At 38.7% G+C, this 15,709-nt stretch overlaps 1 protein-coding gene across 2 annotated transcripts in view; it reads right to left on the bottom strand.

Moving 5' to 3' along the window:
* The window catches only part of lrig1 (leucine-rich repeats and immunoglobulin-like domains 1), a 62,644-nt gene that overhangs the window by 4,247 nt on the left and 42,688 nt on the right, over positions 1 to 15,709 (bottom strand). For both annotated transcript variants that reach the window (XM_078414538.1, XM_078414537.1), the window contains 8 exons: positions 12,410 to 12,490; positions 9,583 to 9,654; positions 8,615 to 8,686; positions 7,312 to 7,475; positions 6,288 to 6,608; positions 5,002 to 5,283; positions 2,320 to 2,757; positions 710 to 856 (listed from right to left, as the gene is read on the bottom strand). In XM_078414538.1, coding sequence (XP_078270664.1) covers positions 710 to 856; positions 2,320 to 2,757; positions 5,002 to 5,283; positions 6,288 to 6,608; positions 7,312 to 7,475; positions 8,615 to 8,686; positions 9,583 to 9,654; positions 12,410 to 12,490 — 1,577 coding nt within the window. The remainder of the gene's footprint in view (positions 1 to 709; positions 857 to 2,319; positions 2,758 to 5,001; positions 5,284 to 6,287; positions 6,609 to 7,311; positions 7,476 to 8,614; positions 8,687 to 9,582; positions 9,655 to 12,409; positions 12,491 to 15,709) is intronic.

The following is a 15,709-nucleotide window of genomic DNA, read 5'->3' as shown; positions in this document are numbered from 1 at the left end:
TTGTGGCACAAGTCACCGAAAATTTTAATGGTGGTCACGGGAGGAACGTGTCACAATACACAGTGCATCGCACCCTGCTGCGTCTGGGGCTGCACACGGAGGACCAACAGCATTTTAGGCAGTTGGTCATAATGTTTTGGCTGATCGGTGTATGTAGACATCAGAAATACCACTGTCTTTATGAAAATGGTGGAATTGAAAATTAGACAATCTTTTGCAGAGAGCAATAAATTTGGGAAATGTTAAAAGAAAGAACATGGCATCAAAATGCGGAAAGGGGGTAACAAATGCCTGAGCAACATTTAAATGACAGGTTCTAAATTATACTAAATAAAAGCAGCTCATATTCACCACCCATTCTTAACTCCAGAATCACAAAACGAATGAAGCTCCAGATATTGAGCCAAATCTTTGCTGCCTAGTAGCACCTGGGAATGTAAAGATCTTGGCTTTGCCACAATCCTCTGTCTTCTATCAGTAAGCCAATTCAGAATCCAATTAATCATAAAACTTTCACTGTGCAATGAACTTCATGCACTATTTTGCAGGAATATTTTTTAATGAAGTGTCGGTGTGATAAATCAAGTTCTTTACCTTCAGTCTGAATAATCACACAAATTACTGGATGAGCACTATCAGCTAATAGCATAGATTCCCAGGTGCTAAAGAATAAAAATGGGGGGGGGGGTGGTTAAAATCAAAATTATACCATTGCTTTCTGTATGTCCGCTGGGAATTGCTGCTGCTAGTTGCAAATTGCTGCTCCCATCCACCCTGAGAGAAGTATCCTGGCGTTCAGAGAGTGTTCCTTGTGAGGACAGGCAACTGGGTACATCTGGCGGCACGATGGTTTCATCTGCAATGTATGCATATATGCATGTTCAAATAAGCATGTCAGGCACAAGGTCACACTTTCACCGACGTCAACTGTATTATTACAGACTTTCCCTAAATTTAATTCCTCGGAATGTCTTTATCAAAATCTGTCCAAACTTTTAAGTATATTAACATCATGTCTGCTTCTCAGAACCATGGTGCATCAGTTTCTTAGACTAACAGGCCAAAGTGTAAATTTTAATTGAAAATGCCCGTCGCATTCTGTAGGACAGGCAGCATCTGTGGAGAGATAAATGCAGTTAATGCCTCAAATCAACGAGCCTTTATCAAAACTGGGAAGAAGAAAAAAAAGGTTATTACAAGCTGGTGAGTGCTTCCATCATTTGCAGGTTTTTGATTTTCACTTACACATGAATTTAAAACATCAATATGCCAATTTAGGAATCTGAAATCAGCTTTAAAAATCTGAAACCATAAAGTAATATTTTGGTCAATGCTCATGATATATTTTTATATGGTCCTTTGAAGTGGTACAGCTCAAGAAGGGAAATCTGCGGCAGAATGAGACTGAACTAAAAATCGTCCTTAGAGAGCAAGAATCCCAAAGTGCTAGAAGGGAGTTCTAATGGGAAGTCATCGACTCAAAATATTAACTCTTTGGTACAATAGTCCAAATTTTTGCAGCAAAACAATAATCAAGTTCGCGGTTTCAATATTATGTATGATTTTGATGACTGGAAAGGTTGCCAGCTATGAGAATTCAACCAAAGAAAGCCAAGATGAGTGCAAATTATTTGCAAAGGAACCATCCCTCTGACGAGTCTTTCAAATGGAGGCACCCAATAAAATGTTTATAATAATGAATGATTCTGAAAGTGAATAAATGATTCAAGCAACTACCAGATTGCAGATTATTAGTTTAAATTCTTTAACCTTATTTCATGCATTAATATACAAATTAGAGACTAGCGAAATGGGTACTTGCATCACTCAATGCAATTATTTCAAGACTTATTTTGACTGTAAAATGCTCACTGCAACACAATATACCTAGAGTTAACATTTTGAATGGTGGATGCTGCAGAATCCCATAAGTAATTAACACTAGTATTGTTAAAAAAAGATGCAGACTGGTGAAGGGTGCAATAAAAGTTGGAAAGTCAACCACTTGCATATGTGGAGAATGGGTATAGGCAAAACGGATATCCAGCTGGGATTTAACGTTTGTCTGACATTACACAATAAATTGCTTACCAGTGTTTTTTTGGCAAAGGGCAAACTTACAAATCTGTAGAAAATTAATTGGACAGGGAAAACAGCAGCATTTTCCAGAATCATGAAGCTGTAAAATCTAATAAATTGGCAGCAGGATTGTTTCGGGAAACAGGGCCATGTACCACTTTTAGATTACATTTAACATGCAGTAAATAATGCTTAAAAGTGTTAGTGGATCACTAAACGATAACGTCGTAAGTGCCGCACCTGTATTTGTTACACTGTATTCTTCACTCTTCTTCCTGGTCTGGTAGATGATGCATACCCATACCAGAGAGGTTATGACAATGCTGCAGACCACTGCAATGATGACAATGCCCACGGTCATAGTTGCATCCTGTTTGTTTTGTCCCACCACACAAGCCGATGACGGTAAAACGCTGAGGTGGCTGTGAGCTCGTTCGGTGCCCAGTGGATTGGACATCTCGCATGTATATTTGCCCCCGTCGTCCGGCACCACATTCCGTATGATCAGCAGTTGGTTTCCAGGAGTGAAGTGATGCCTCTGTGTAACCACGAGGGGTTCATCGCCCTTTAACCAGGTTATTCGCGGAGAAGGGCTTCCCGATGCCATGCACTGCAGAGCAATAGTTTCCCCAATCACCACTGTTTGATCTTCAAGAGGATAAATCAATGATGGAGTTTCTAAAAATACAAAATGCACAGGTAAAACAGTTGAACTTCACGCACGTACCTCAATCTACACGTACTCTAATCTGAGAAAAGCTGGTCGATAGGCATGTCCCATGTATGAAGTTACGCTAAAGCTTCTGCCCAAGCATTTATATGTCCCCCCATTTTTATTATAACTGCACCTTACTTCTACAAATTTGATGCATTTGAATTGGAGGCAGAGAAACAAAAAAAATTCAAAGGCCACCAGCATATTATTAGCTGAAGTAGGCAAGACCTCTTATTCATTTTAACCAGCTCAGGAAATATATATTTTTTAATGTGAACGGTATGGGTTGCAAAAATTCCTGAGACGGGTGTCAATTCACAATTTAATTTCCCCATTTAAAAATTGTCAAACATAAAAGTAAATAAATGCGTTGACAAGAAAAATAAGCGATCATAAATGATGAAACTATAAATATGAAACTGAAGGAATCAAACAAATACACCTTAGGAAAAAGAAGGTGCTGGGTATTAAAAGGCAAGCTCAGATATTTAAATTATGATGAATGAAAACTGGTAATAATAATAATAATAATAATAATAATAATAATATTCATTTATTGTCATTGCAACGAGTACAACAATAGACAATAGACAATAGGTGCAGGAGTAGGCCATTCAGCCCTTCGAGCCAGCACCGCCATTCAATGCGATCATGGCTGATCACTCTCAATCAGTACCCCGTTCCTGCCTTCTCCCCATACCCCCTCACTCCGCTATCCTTAAGAGCTCTATCCAGCTCTCTCTTGAAAGCATCCAACGAACTGGCCTCCACTGCCTTCTGAGGCAGAGAATTCCACACCTTCACCACCCTCTGACTGAAAAAGTTCTTCCTCATCTCCGTTCTAAATGGCCTACCCCTTATTCTCAAACTGTGGCCCCTTGTTCTGGACTCCCCCAACATTGGGAACATGTTATCTGCCTCTAATGTGTCCAATCCCCTAATTATCTTATATTATTATTATCAACGAAATTAAAAAAATAGCCAATCCTGACGGTGCGTACAAACATATATGCAATAAATGCAAAAACAAATAAATACAATTATATTAAGTACAAAGAGTTTTTAACGGTGTTGCCTAGTGCAGAAGGTAGTGTTCAGTTCTCGTATGGCCCTGGGGTAAAAACTGTTCTTAAGTCTGTTTGTTCGGGATTTGATCGACCTGAAACGTCGACCAGAGGGCAGATGAACAAACAGACGGTGGCCGGGGTGGGATGGATCTTTTATTATTTTGCCTGCTCTACTGAGGCAGCGTAGGCTGAACAGGTGCTCCAGGGAGGGCAGTGAGCAGCCGATGATCTTCTGGGCCGTTGTGATGACCCTCTGAAGGGCCTTCCTGTCCTTTTCTGAGCAGCTGGCATACCATGTGGTTATACAGTATGCCAGCACACTCTCGATGGAGCAGCGATAGAAGGACATCATGAGCTTCTCCTGCAGGTTGGTTTTCCTGAGGATCCTCAGGAAGTGGAGTCTCTGCTGTGCCTTCTTTACTGTGGTGATGGTGTTGGTAGACCAGGTAAGATCCTCTGCGATGTGCGTACCCAGGAACCTGAAAGCGGGTACCCTTTCCACACAGACCCCATTGATGTAGAGTGGGTCGTATTCTACACTGGTTTTCCTGAAGTCAATTATAAGTTCCTTTGTTTTGGAGGAGTTCAGGCACAAGCAGCAGGATTCTAGGTTCAAGATGGAGATTTGGGTGGGTCGGTAGAAGGTGGAATAGCAAAGACACTGGGGAAGGAACCCTGAACATTGTAGTAATAACAAGACTACAAAGCTCACCATTCATTATTCGAACAGTAATCACAGGAGGCCTGCTCCATCTTAAGCCACTTTACCCTGGAGGTTGCCCAATTACTTTGTCTTAAAACATGGAGCATGGATACACTAATTTGTCCACGAAACACAGAGGGCCCGCCATTCACATGCACATGAATTTTTAAAACAGCAGAATTAGTACAGACTCTGCACTATGCAAACCAACTTTTACAAGTAGTTTCTTATTCTCAAATTTTAATTATGGTCAGCAATATAGGAATTTAAATCTGATTACTAGATCTAGTTACAGAGCAGTAAAAAAAATCTAAATTAACCACAACAAAAAGAAACCTCAAGCGAATTCATCTCTGCTTCCGTATTTTGTTTTGTCATGAATTAATGTTTTGCAACGCAATATATTTCAATCGGACAATTCGGAATAAGCTACCTACCCAGTACTGTGAGGGATGCATTAGCGGATATGGCCCCAGCAATATTTTGAGCTGTACAACTGTAAACTCCCATATCTTCAGTTTTTACATCCACAATAAAGAAAACATCATCTTCAGGCATCACGTGCATCCGCCTTTCACGAGCTGCAGGAAAATCTGTCCCGCCATCCTTCTGCCATGCAATCTGTGGAGCAGGGTGGCCTGTGGCCGCACATTCAAGCCGAGCATTGGCTCCTGTTCTGATAGTTATATCTCTTGGTGTTTTAACAAATGATGGCAACACTGCAAATATAAAATATGACCATAAAGCCGAGTGAAAATATATCTCAAAATGCAATTTCATCTTTTTTTTTTAAAATAGCATGAATGGGAGCTGAGCATTCCCTTCAAATCTATTTTGGTCCCATTTACTTATTTCAAATGAAAGTTCATTTTAGCATATGGGCGACATTATCTTATCACCAATACTTGGGATATTATTGGAACAATAGTAAGCGTTTGCATTGCAAATTTCCCTGTGGCTTGTCAGGTGTTTGCAACCCAAATACATCTAGATGGTGTAAAGATAAGTGGTCTGGAAGATCTATATTTGGCCACCAGTGGCACCAATAGCCAAGACCATGATACTTCAAATTAATAAGAAGACCCACACTTAAGGGAACAGTAGTTAAAACAGACCACCAATGCCACAACATAGGTCATTGACACAATTGGTATGTAAAATATAATAACACAGTAGCATAGTGGGGCGGCATGGCGGCCCGGGTTCGATCCTGACTACGGATGCTTGTCTGTACAAAGTTTGTACTTTCACCCAGTGACCTGCGTGGGTTTTCTCCGAGATCTTCAGCTTCCTCCCACATTCCAAAGACGTACAGGTTTGTAGGTTAATTGGCTTGGTATAAATGTAACATTGTCCCTAGTGTGTGTAGTGCAGTGTTCATGTGCGGGTATCGCTGGTTGCTGCGGACTTGGTGTGCCGAAGTGCCTGTTTCCGCGCTGTATCTCTAAACTAAAAACAATTTCTATGTTTCCACTGCATTTTGGAATACGTGTTGAAGTTATTATAAATGCATGGTTCCGTTTCCTTCTCCAGAGAGGTTGCTTAACATGCTAGATTATTTTGTTGATGTTCAGATTTTTACCATCTACAGTTTTTTGGTTTGTAAATCTGCAGCCCGTTCATAGCTAGAATAAACTGAAGATTTTTGGTGTATCACCATCTTGAACCATTTGTCATAACAACTTAAATGAACACATCAAGTACGTATCCTGCTTGTACCCACCGTTAACTGTTAGCTTGGCTCGAGTAGAGTAAGTCGAGCCAAAGTTGTTAGTTATCATACACTGATATCTTCCCTCATCTGAAAATTTCACATTTCTTAAATGAAGAATGGTGGTATATTCCATTACTGCACCATCCTTTGCCCGAACGTGTGCAAAGTTCTCAATCTCAGCATTGTGTAGAATCTCGTGATCTTTTTTCCAGGCAAATATCATTGGGAAGTTGCTACTGCTTGCAGCTGAACAAGTAAAATGAATATCTCTGCCAAGCATAGCCATGGTGGTCTCAGGCTGAACAATGATCTGAGGCTTTGGAAAGTCATCTGAAAAGGTAAACAAGTAGAGGAACACGTTTGAGAAACAGTTTATAAATTGATAAAGTTACAATATATTTTATTACAGATAGGCAGGTGGAATTGAGAAATTAGAAGATTATTATGGTGTGTTATTTCTTGATGAAAACCATTGTCTTGTGGACTTAGCTGAGCTAATCAAAAAATTAGGATTGCAGATCTGTCTTAATCTGATTACAAGTTTGTTTCAATACTGATAAATCATTGAGGAAACCACTCGTTTCTCTTACAAGCCATAACCTTAATGAACATTTGCTAGAAGTTACAATAGACAATAGACAATAGGTGCAGGAGGAGGCCATTCGGCCCTTCGAGCCAGCACCGCCATTCAATGTGATCATGGCTGATCATTCTCAATCAGTACCCCGTTCCTGCCTTCTCCCCATACCCCGACTCCGATCCCATACTTTTAGCATGCAACAAAAGGTTTTCACTACCTTGGTACACAGGACAATAAACTAAACTAAAATGTGTGAGAAAGTGTCTCAAATAAATGATACTGATTCATTTAGTTTTAGTTTTAATAGGCTCATATCTTTAAACTAACTGGACGTGAAGAAATCACCAGCCACAAGTTATACAGCTCAGTATCAGCTTCTCAAATTAGTCTAATTTATAACGCGATGACAGAAGCAGAATAATCATTTTTTAATAATTAAGAAGAATAACTTACCACAAACAAAACTTTCTATAGGCACAATAAAGATACTTTTTCCTTTTAGCGATTCTGGATGAGCACACGTGCCAACTACATTCGATTGGAAATCTCTTCCTAAGAGCCATTGTGGCAGCCATTTTAATTGGCAATCACACAAAAAACTATCACTGTTCATATATCTGCAGAAACAAATGTTTTAATTATAAAAGCGTTTTGAATAATGTAATCTGATATTACCATGATCAGAGTAAATAAAAAGACGTTGAGTACATGGTTATGAATATTATTTGCCTAGTTTAATGAAATTTCCAAATTTGCATGATATAAAATTTGGAAGTTGGATGATGAGTTTAATAAAGTAGTACAATAGACAATGTATTCTGCGGCTGAATACAGAAGATTGAAGTAAAACTAAGATATAGACTGGCAGGTTAAAGGGTTTAAAAATGAAGAATGGGGGAGGGCGTGTTGAGGAATGGCACTACCTCCTAGATCCCATGTGCTTTCGATGTGTACACTGAACCTGCACAAATTATATAGAGGCAACATACAATAGGAAAGTGCGAAAGGTCATGTAGAAAGTACAATTATTTACACAAATAATTTCAGAGGTGAAGGATTTTGTCGAGAAGATTACACTGGAAAATTTGCAGTTGTTCTTGAAGTAAATAAGTTTGAACGGAGATTTTTTAGAATGATTAGTTTATACAAATGTAAAGGCAGGGAAGCTGTTGTCATCCGTGTTCAAGGAACACGGAAGAAAAAGATTAAAAATGTTAACATGCTACACAAAAGGAATCCCGTGAATAGTTTATTAAAAAACCTCAATAAGTAGGACCTAGAATTTATTGTTGGCCATGATTCTGAAAACAGAATAAACCTATCCTTCAAAAGACATCTCGATAGGCAGTTTACAAGGGATAATTTTCAGGTCTATGGGGAAAGATGGTATTGGGACCAGTAGATGGCTCCCAGAGACTCACTGGGCTGAATTTCTTCCTTCTGTGCCATAATTTCTATGGTTCTAAAAGATGTTGCACGTATATGAACGAAAGAGGGCAATTAATGTAGCTTCTAAGAAGCAAATGTTGCAGAATTCCCTTGTGCTTTGTATTTAGGATTACTTCGTAATTTTTAAATTGAATGTCCTTTATCATATCTTCATTCTGGATGTAGTATTTTAAGCAAACAGTATACCTAAGCAAAATAAAATGAAATTTAGAAAAGCAGTGCAATTTGCACCCAGTCTAAAGTTCGAAGATTGTGTTCAAAATAAAACCTCTACCCTCAGTTAGTATAGCGCTGATTATTTACTTACAATTCCTTTAGATTCTTCATTCTGGAAAATGCTTCTCCTTGAATAGATCGGATCATATTATTCCCCAGGTTTCTGTAAAGGATAATTTGTTTGTAGTTCATAACACAATTTCAAAGTCCATCTAACACCAGGTAACCCCCTCCTCTTCGGTACCCCACACCACCATGCCCCTCCACACACACACACACACACACACACACACACACACACACACACACACACACACACACACACACACACATACATACAATCTGGTAGAACAAATTTGTTTGTATATTGAACCTGTAAATTAACTTGCAATTGTAACAAAATTCATCTCCTTCCAAAAATTACCCCAAAAGTACATAATTTAGATTTATAAATAAAAAAGGACGATAAAGAATATAATTTCCCTCCTGGGATAAATAAAGTTTTATCGTATCATAAAGTCAGAACTTAACAGAAATGGAATTAATTCACACTAGTTATTTTATATTAAGGCATGGAAAAAAAACTTAAAATAGTAAAATCAGGAACATAATACCACATAATACTGTGTTCCCAAAGTTACAAGACAATGAGAACATTAAAATTTTTGTGCAAGTCTAAATATTTTTAATATTCAGAACCACAAACAAGAAGCCTGGCAAGATTTCCAAGGATCTGTCAAGATCAGCAAGAAATATTTAATGATTATTTTTTTTTTTTTTTTAAATAATAGAATTGGGTTAGCAACATTAAGATATTGAAGTGTGTGTCTGTGTGTGTGTTAAATTCAAAGTTATTCAGAGATTGGATTTTTCCTTTAATGCCTTAAGGGCAAAACGAAAATAGGGCCAAAGTTTAAGCAGACTATAACGAGAAAGCAGCAGATGGCCTCTGAAAATGCAACTTCTTCTCAGTTTACAAAGAGCTATTAAATTGCGAGCCGCCTCCTAAAGCAGCCACTCTTGGCAAACTGCTCATTCAATATACTATTGGATACTCACAGGTGTTCAAGGGCCTCCAGTCCCACAAATGCTTTTTTGGCCACAGATTTGATCTTGTTTCCAAACAGTGTCCTACAGTTTTCAAACATATAAATGGAAAGAGAAATTGAACAATTAGTCAAGCCAAATCAGGTAATGAAACAATATGAAGTTCAATAGGGGGATATGCTGCTCTGAACACAAAAAAATGAATTGTAAAAACAAAATCAAACTTAGTTTGATCACATTATATACAGTTTCAACTGTATTTGTAAGAAATGAGCTTACTAAAATAAAACTCTGTCCAATCATCGGCAACATAACGAGTATGATTGAATGCACCGACAGCTGCAACCTCCAGCATTACACTGGACAGAGAGCTTGTATAGTTCCAAACCCCTCGGCCACATTCACTGACTTTTGCATTACTTCCTGTACTTGCATGCCTTTCTCAAACAACCTAGAAACACTAACCTCACAATCTAACTACATCCTGTAAACCGACAAAACAAGTGAGACTTTGTCGTGGAACTATTTTAAGCTGTATAATTGTGTTGGAATGCTGAGATCCCATGGAATCATTCCCTCCCCCCTCTCCCCCCCCCCACCCAGTGAAACAAAATCTCTCTTTTCTGGAAATCATGGCAAACTACCCTGATTGGCACAGGTAATTTTTCCTAAGTCTGTAGATAGTTTGCCGCTTCAAGTATGAATGCAGTAAAAGTGCTAGAATTTTGACCCCTTGCATCTCAGCTGATTGATACAACATTTTGGCTCCATTCTTCCAGCATTATAGCTAATATTGTTGGCTGGTAGTTAATTTCATAAAAACCTTGCACTGGATGTTTAACAAACAAATTGCTTCATCATGGATGTAACTACTGCTAATTAGCCGACTACAAACCATTACTGTCCCCATCGGCTTCAAAGAAACCACCTTCATTGCAGTCCCCAAGGAAAGTGACCTGCCCCACATCTGTACCACTCTTCAGGACAACCTAGACCCCTTGCAATCTGTATACTGGAGAAATAGTCCCATGGAGGACGCCATCGTCCTTGCAATACATTCAGCTCAGATCCATCTTGACAATAAAAACACCTACGTCAGGATGCTATTCAGTGGCTACAACAGCCTTCAACGCCATAATACTGAATACATTTATTTGTAAACTCTTGGTCTTTGGACCTCCATCTGTAACTGGCATCTCTCAGACCCCAGTCGGTTGGAATTAATCACAGCATTTCCTCCACCCTGACCCTCAACAAGAGGTCCCCTCATGACTGCATGCTCAGCTCCTTGCTCTATTCCCTGTACACCCATGAGTGTGTAGCCAAGTATAGAACACCACACAGTCCAACACACAAGCTTGTCACTTCCTTCGATCCATCCCATGTTCACGCTGTGTTGCATCAGGGAGGCTGAAGTATTGTCAAGGGTGCCACCCCAACTATTCCCTTTTTTCTCTTCTACTTTCTGGGAGAAAATACAAGGGCTTGAAAACTTGAATGTCCTGACTTAAGAACAGTTCCCCATTGCTATCAGACTTCTGACCAATTCACTTCTTTCTCATCCCCTTCCCAGGGATACCGCCACATTCTCTTCCTCCCAACTCTACCTTATTTGGTTCTTCTGTTGTTGAGTGGGGTTTTTTGCACTACTTCAGATTGCACTATAATCCATGCACCATAAGTTCGTAAATTAAAGGAGCAGAATTAGGCCATTCAATTCTTCAAGTCTACACCTCCATTCAACCATGGCTAATCTATCTTTGCTGTTTTCAATATGTCATTGTATTTAGCATTGTATCCATCGCTATCATGTATAATGTGTATTCTATGAACCACGCGAACAAGGAATTTTATTGCACCTTTATGTATATGACAATAAACTAACCTGACACGATTAGGACGCAGATTTAAATATGAAGTTTTAATTTTGAGCCATGGCTGCATACTTTTGTCATGCCAGATGCAAGTCAGTTTGGCAAAAAAAAAATCCAGGTAGGTTAGGTGGGGGGATGCAAGTCATGAGGAGACATTGTAGAGTTAGTAACTTGAAAGTTGGTGTGAGGTATGAGGTAGGGAGCATCAAAAGCACATTAGTTAGAACTGAAGATGTTGTAAGATGATGGGGGATGAATTATTGAGAATTGTAGAGATTTATTCACTAGGTTGTACAGGGCACAACCTTCACAGAACTTATTCTAACTAGAAAAAAGTGATGCAATCAGTTATTTGTGTTGGAAGCAACATATGTTTTTTTGTTGGTGAAAATAAGGAGAACCACATTGGATGTAGTGCACTTTGAATTACAGCTTTATTTGAATGGTCAGTACGATTTCAACGTGAGGGAATCATACTGGGATTTAACTGCAGGTAGTGTTTCGTAATCTATGTTTTCCAGATCCTATCTAAATTGAGTCTTTTCTCAATTCAGACACCTAATTTCTGGACTATTCTCACCATCTTCCATGACATAAATCCTTTGACTTTGGTATAACTAAATTAGACTCTCAACAACCTTTGTTCTTCAAAATTGCCTTTTTAATTGTTTTCCTTCCAGAGTTAAGAGTGTCATTGATAAAAATGTTGGATCGTAAAATTTAAGTCCTATAATCTAATGTGCCATGAATATCTTAAATGTACTGGGATAGAAAGTATGTTAATAACTGAAATGATCAGATAAAATGAACAGAATTAATAATGTTTGCAGCTCATCAAATCCTTAATCCGTACATAAAGATGGCCCTAATTTTCTATTCAGAGCACATGCACACAAACAATGGCTGTATGGAAATAACCTTTTTAAGCATGCAGTTTGGCTGACTTCAAAAGATGAGATACTCACAGCTTGCTTAGACTATCCAAGCCAGAAAAGGCCCCATTTGTATCTTCTATTATCCCCGAGATTTCATTATTGTCCACTTCCCTATAGGGAAAAAAATGAGTGCAATCAATTTTCCAGTCTTGCTCATTTGTATTATGAAAGGTAAAGAGGGAGAGGAAAGGTGGCACTTTAGTTCACTCCATTATAAAATGATGGATCGCTTCTTGTGTCTAGAGTTATTCTGCACCACATCCATTTTTCTTGAATTTCAACACAGAACTATTTTCAACATCAAACTATCCGTTATTGCAACAACTGCTTTAACTAATTCATTTCATTTTCCACACAGAACGATGCCAAAACATGGTGGGGGGAAATGTCAAATTGTTTGTTGGGAGAATAAATAGCATTTAACACCATGTGTTTTATAACCATCAGTCTCATGAGATTAGTATTACTTTTCAGTTATTACCGATCTTAGACTTTTTTTTAAAGAATTCATTTATTCCTGTAGTATATCACAGATGTAAGTCACTACCTACAGCCCAGTTCGCAAAAGAAAGTTGCTCCCACTGAAGATTTTTGGAACTATGTGCTAGTTCCTCTGCTCCCCTAAGGAGACTTTGTCAACACCAACACCCCCCCCCCCCCCCCCCTCCATCATTATTGCATGCACTAATCCCGGGTAATAAAGAATCCTGCCAAGATATTTCACTTTGGAAATACAGAAGGATGGAAAATAGGAACCGTACTAGACTACTCATCCCTTTGAGACTGTTCCACCATTCAAAAAAATGATGGATCCTAGCTCAATTACTGTATTCTCCTTTTACCCCACTTCTCTTGAACATCTTGTGTATCGAGCAATATATTCCGCAACTTGACTGCCACAGCTTTCTATGATGCAGAATTCTACAACTTCACCTATCTTCTCAACCGTACATCCTGAAACTATAACCCCCGGCTCTAGCCATTCCCCATATCCCCTAAAGAAATATCCTTCCTGTATCCAGCCTGTTTAATTCTGAACTTTGTATGTTTCAATAGATTTTTTTCTCATTCTTCGGACTCCCAGTGAATACAAGTTTGATAGATCTAATCTCCTCATTCAACAGTCCCACAATCCCAGCAGTCTGGTGAGCCTCAGCTGCACACCCTGAGTGGCAAGTTTATAATTTCTCAATTAAGAAACGAAAGCTGCACACAATACTCCAGGTGTGGTCTCACCAGGACCCTGTGTAATTATAAGGCATCTTTGCTCCCTGTACTCAAAACCTCTTGATTTTCTAAATGCTTGCTGAACCGGCATATTTATTTTTTAATGACAGGTGTAGAAGGACAGCCAGATCCCATTACACATCAATGTTTCTCCATTTAATAATTTTTCCAAAGTTGATCCATTTATGCGTTATATTGTATCTGCCACGTATTTACCCATTCTCTCAAAAAAGCTTAACTAGCTTTAAAGCCTCTTTACAGCGCTTTCTCTCAACTCCACCCAGTTTCACATCATGTTTAAAAATTATATTTGGATCCTGCATCAAACAGGTTTTATTATTTTAAATATATGGTTTTAAATAGTCTCTAACACTGAATACTAAACAATGCCAATACACTGCATGCTTTTCCAGTTGAAAAGAATGAAGGAGGGTGAATTGAAAGAAAAAAGGCTCTCTCAAACCAGCAAAACCTTTGATTTGAGCTCTTTTTATATTTACTTCCTTTTTCTTCCAGGCTTCACTGGCAATTTCCTATTCTTTCTGGCTGGCTGGGCCTGAATGCCTGCTGGCTTGTTAATCATTGCTGTGTGAAGGCCCCAAGGCTTGACCTCTATTTGAATAGCTATGCATTTCAGCAGTTTCACACTCACTGAAAGCTCGTCAATCCTCAGCAACAATGGAAGCATAATTAAAGCATGCTCATTTCTCTTTCACCAGGTGCAAGCCCCTATGAGCCTCTTGCTTTATTTAATTAGAATTCTCCGCATAGAGTAGAAAGCTTCAGCATTCTGCCGATTGGTCATTCAAAATACAAACAAAAACCTCTCTGAAAACTAGACGGTTTCAGAAAAGATCAAGTAAACGTCTGTCTTACATCTTCAAGCTAGCAGCTCAACATAAAGGGGTCTTTGGCACAGAAAAGGTGGTGGCTGCACAGGTCCTTTATAAATGCCTTTCTTCCAACAAATTCATGACCGAAGATTTGGCAACAGCCCAAAAACTAAAACAAGACTTAAAAATCTAGTTGTTAATATTCTACCAACAACTAAACCACTTTTGTCTTACGTAATAAGAAGTCTAGAGAATGCCAGACTTCAGATTTCAACTATTCAATTTTATTGCCTGTTAATGTTCCCAAATCATGGTAGATCTCTGAGACTAAACACAAGTATATGGTAGTACACTTAGTTTAAGACACTCAGTACTTTCACACTTTTACATGTGTTCCCATGCATTTCCAGACCTCTATGTAAATTACATTTTGTATTTCAGGATTGAAATTAGCACATTGGAAATAACATTTACACAATAAAGTAACTTGAACCCCGTTTCTAAAGGAAGCATCTTTTATTGCAGCTTTTTGTTCTCAATTTGTTAAGATGCTCTTGAAGTAGTACAATGAGACACTGCTATACCATCCCCTCCCGAATTCCCATGGATAGCTTCCTATTAGAAGCGCCATTCAGGATCTAGTGTGAGAACAACAGGATGTGGAGGTTGCATGTACGTTTGAATCCTTGAATTTGAATCTCCAAAATAAATTCAGAATTATGGCTCACTTATTATATTCCATTTTTGTTCACTCTCCCCAAAAACATAAATACATGACCTCAGAACATCCCATAGTGCTTGATAGCTAATAATGTCCTTTTTGAGATGCTGTCACCATAAGAAAATGGAAACTTATTTTCCACATATCACATATAGCCTTATAGCAGTGAAATCACCAGAATCTGATCTGATTTCAGAATTAAGAGTAAAGGTTTTCACGGTGGGTTAGGCCAGTGTGTGGAGCTGGTTGATGGTGTTAGCGGCAACATCCTTGGATTGCTCAGCAGGTATTTAAGCACACTGCTCCCCAACACCAATGGTAGTGAATGGCCAAAACATCAAAACTCTGCACTTTGTAGAAGTCATTTTGTATGTCTAAAGTGCCAGGCAGGACCCTGATTTAATATCGCATCCAGCACTATACTTTCTTAAACATTTCAAAATAGACTTTATTCGAGTAATAAATATATTCAATGCATGGTCCGTGCAGAAAACTCCATCCGGCATTCTCGGAGGCTATACATACATACAATACATTTTACCCAAACAC

The sequence above is a fragment of the Rhinoraja longicauda genome, chromosome 17 (assembly GCF_053455715.1).
Source record: "Rhinoraja longicauda isolate Sanriku21f chromosome 17, sRhiLon1.1, whole genome shotgun sequence".
Taxonomy (NCBI): Eukaryota; Metazoa; Chordata; class Chondrichthyes; order Rajiformes; family Arhynchobatidae; genus Rhinoraja; species Rhinoraja longicauda.
This window is presented reverse-complemented; position numbering and strand designations above follow the sequence as displayed.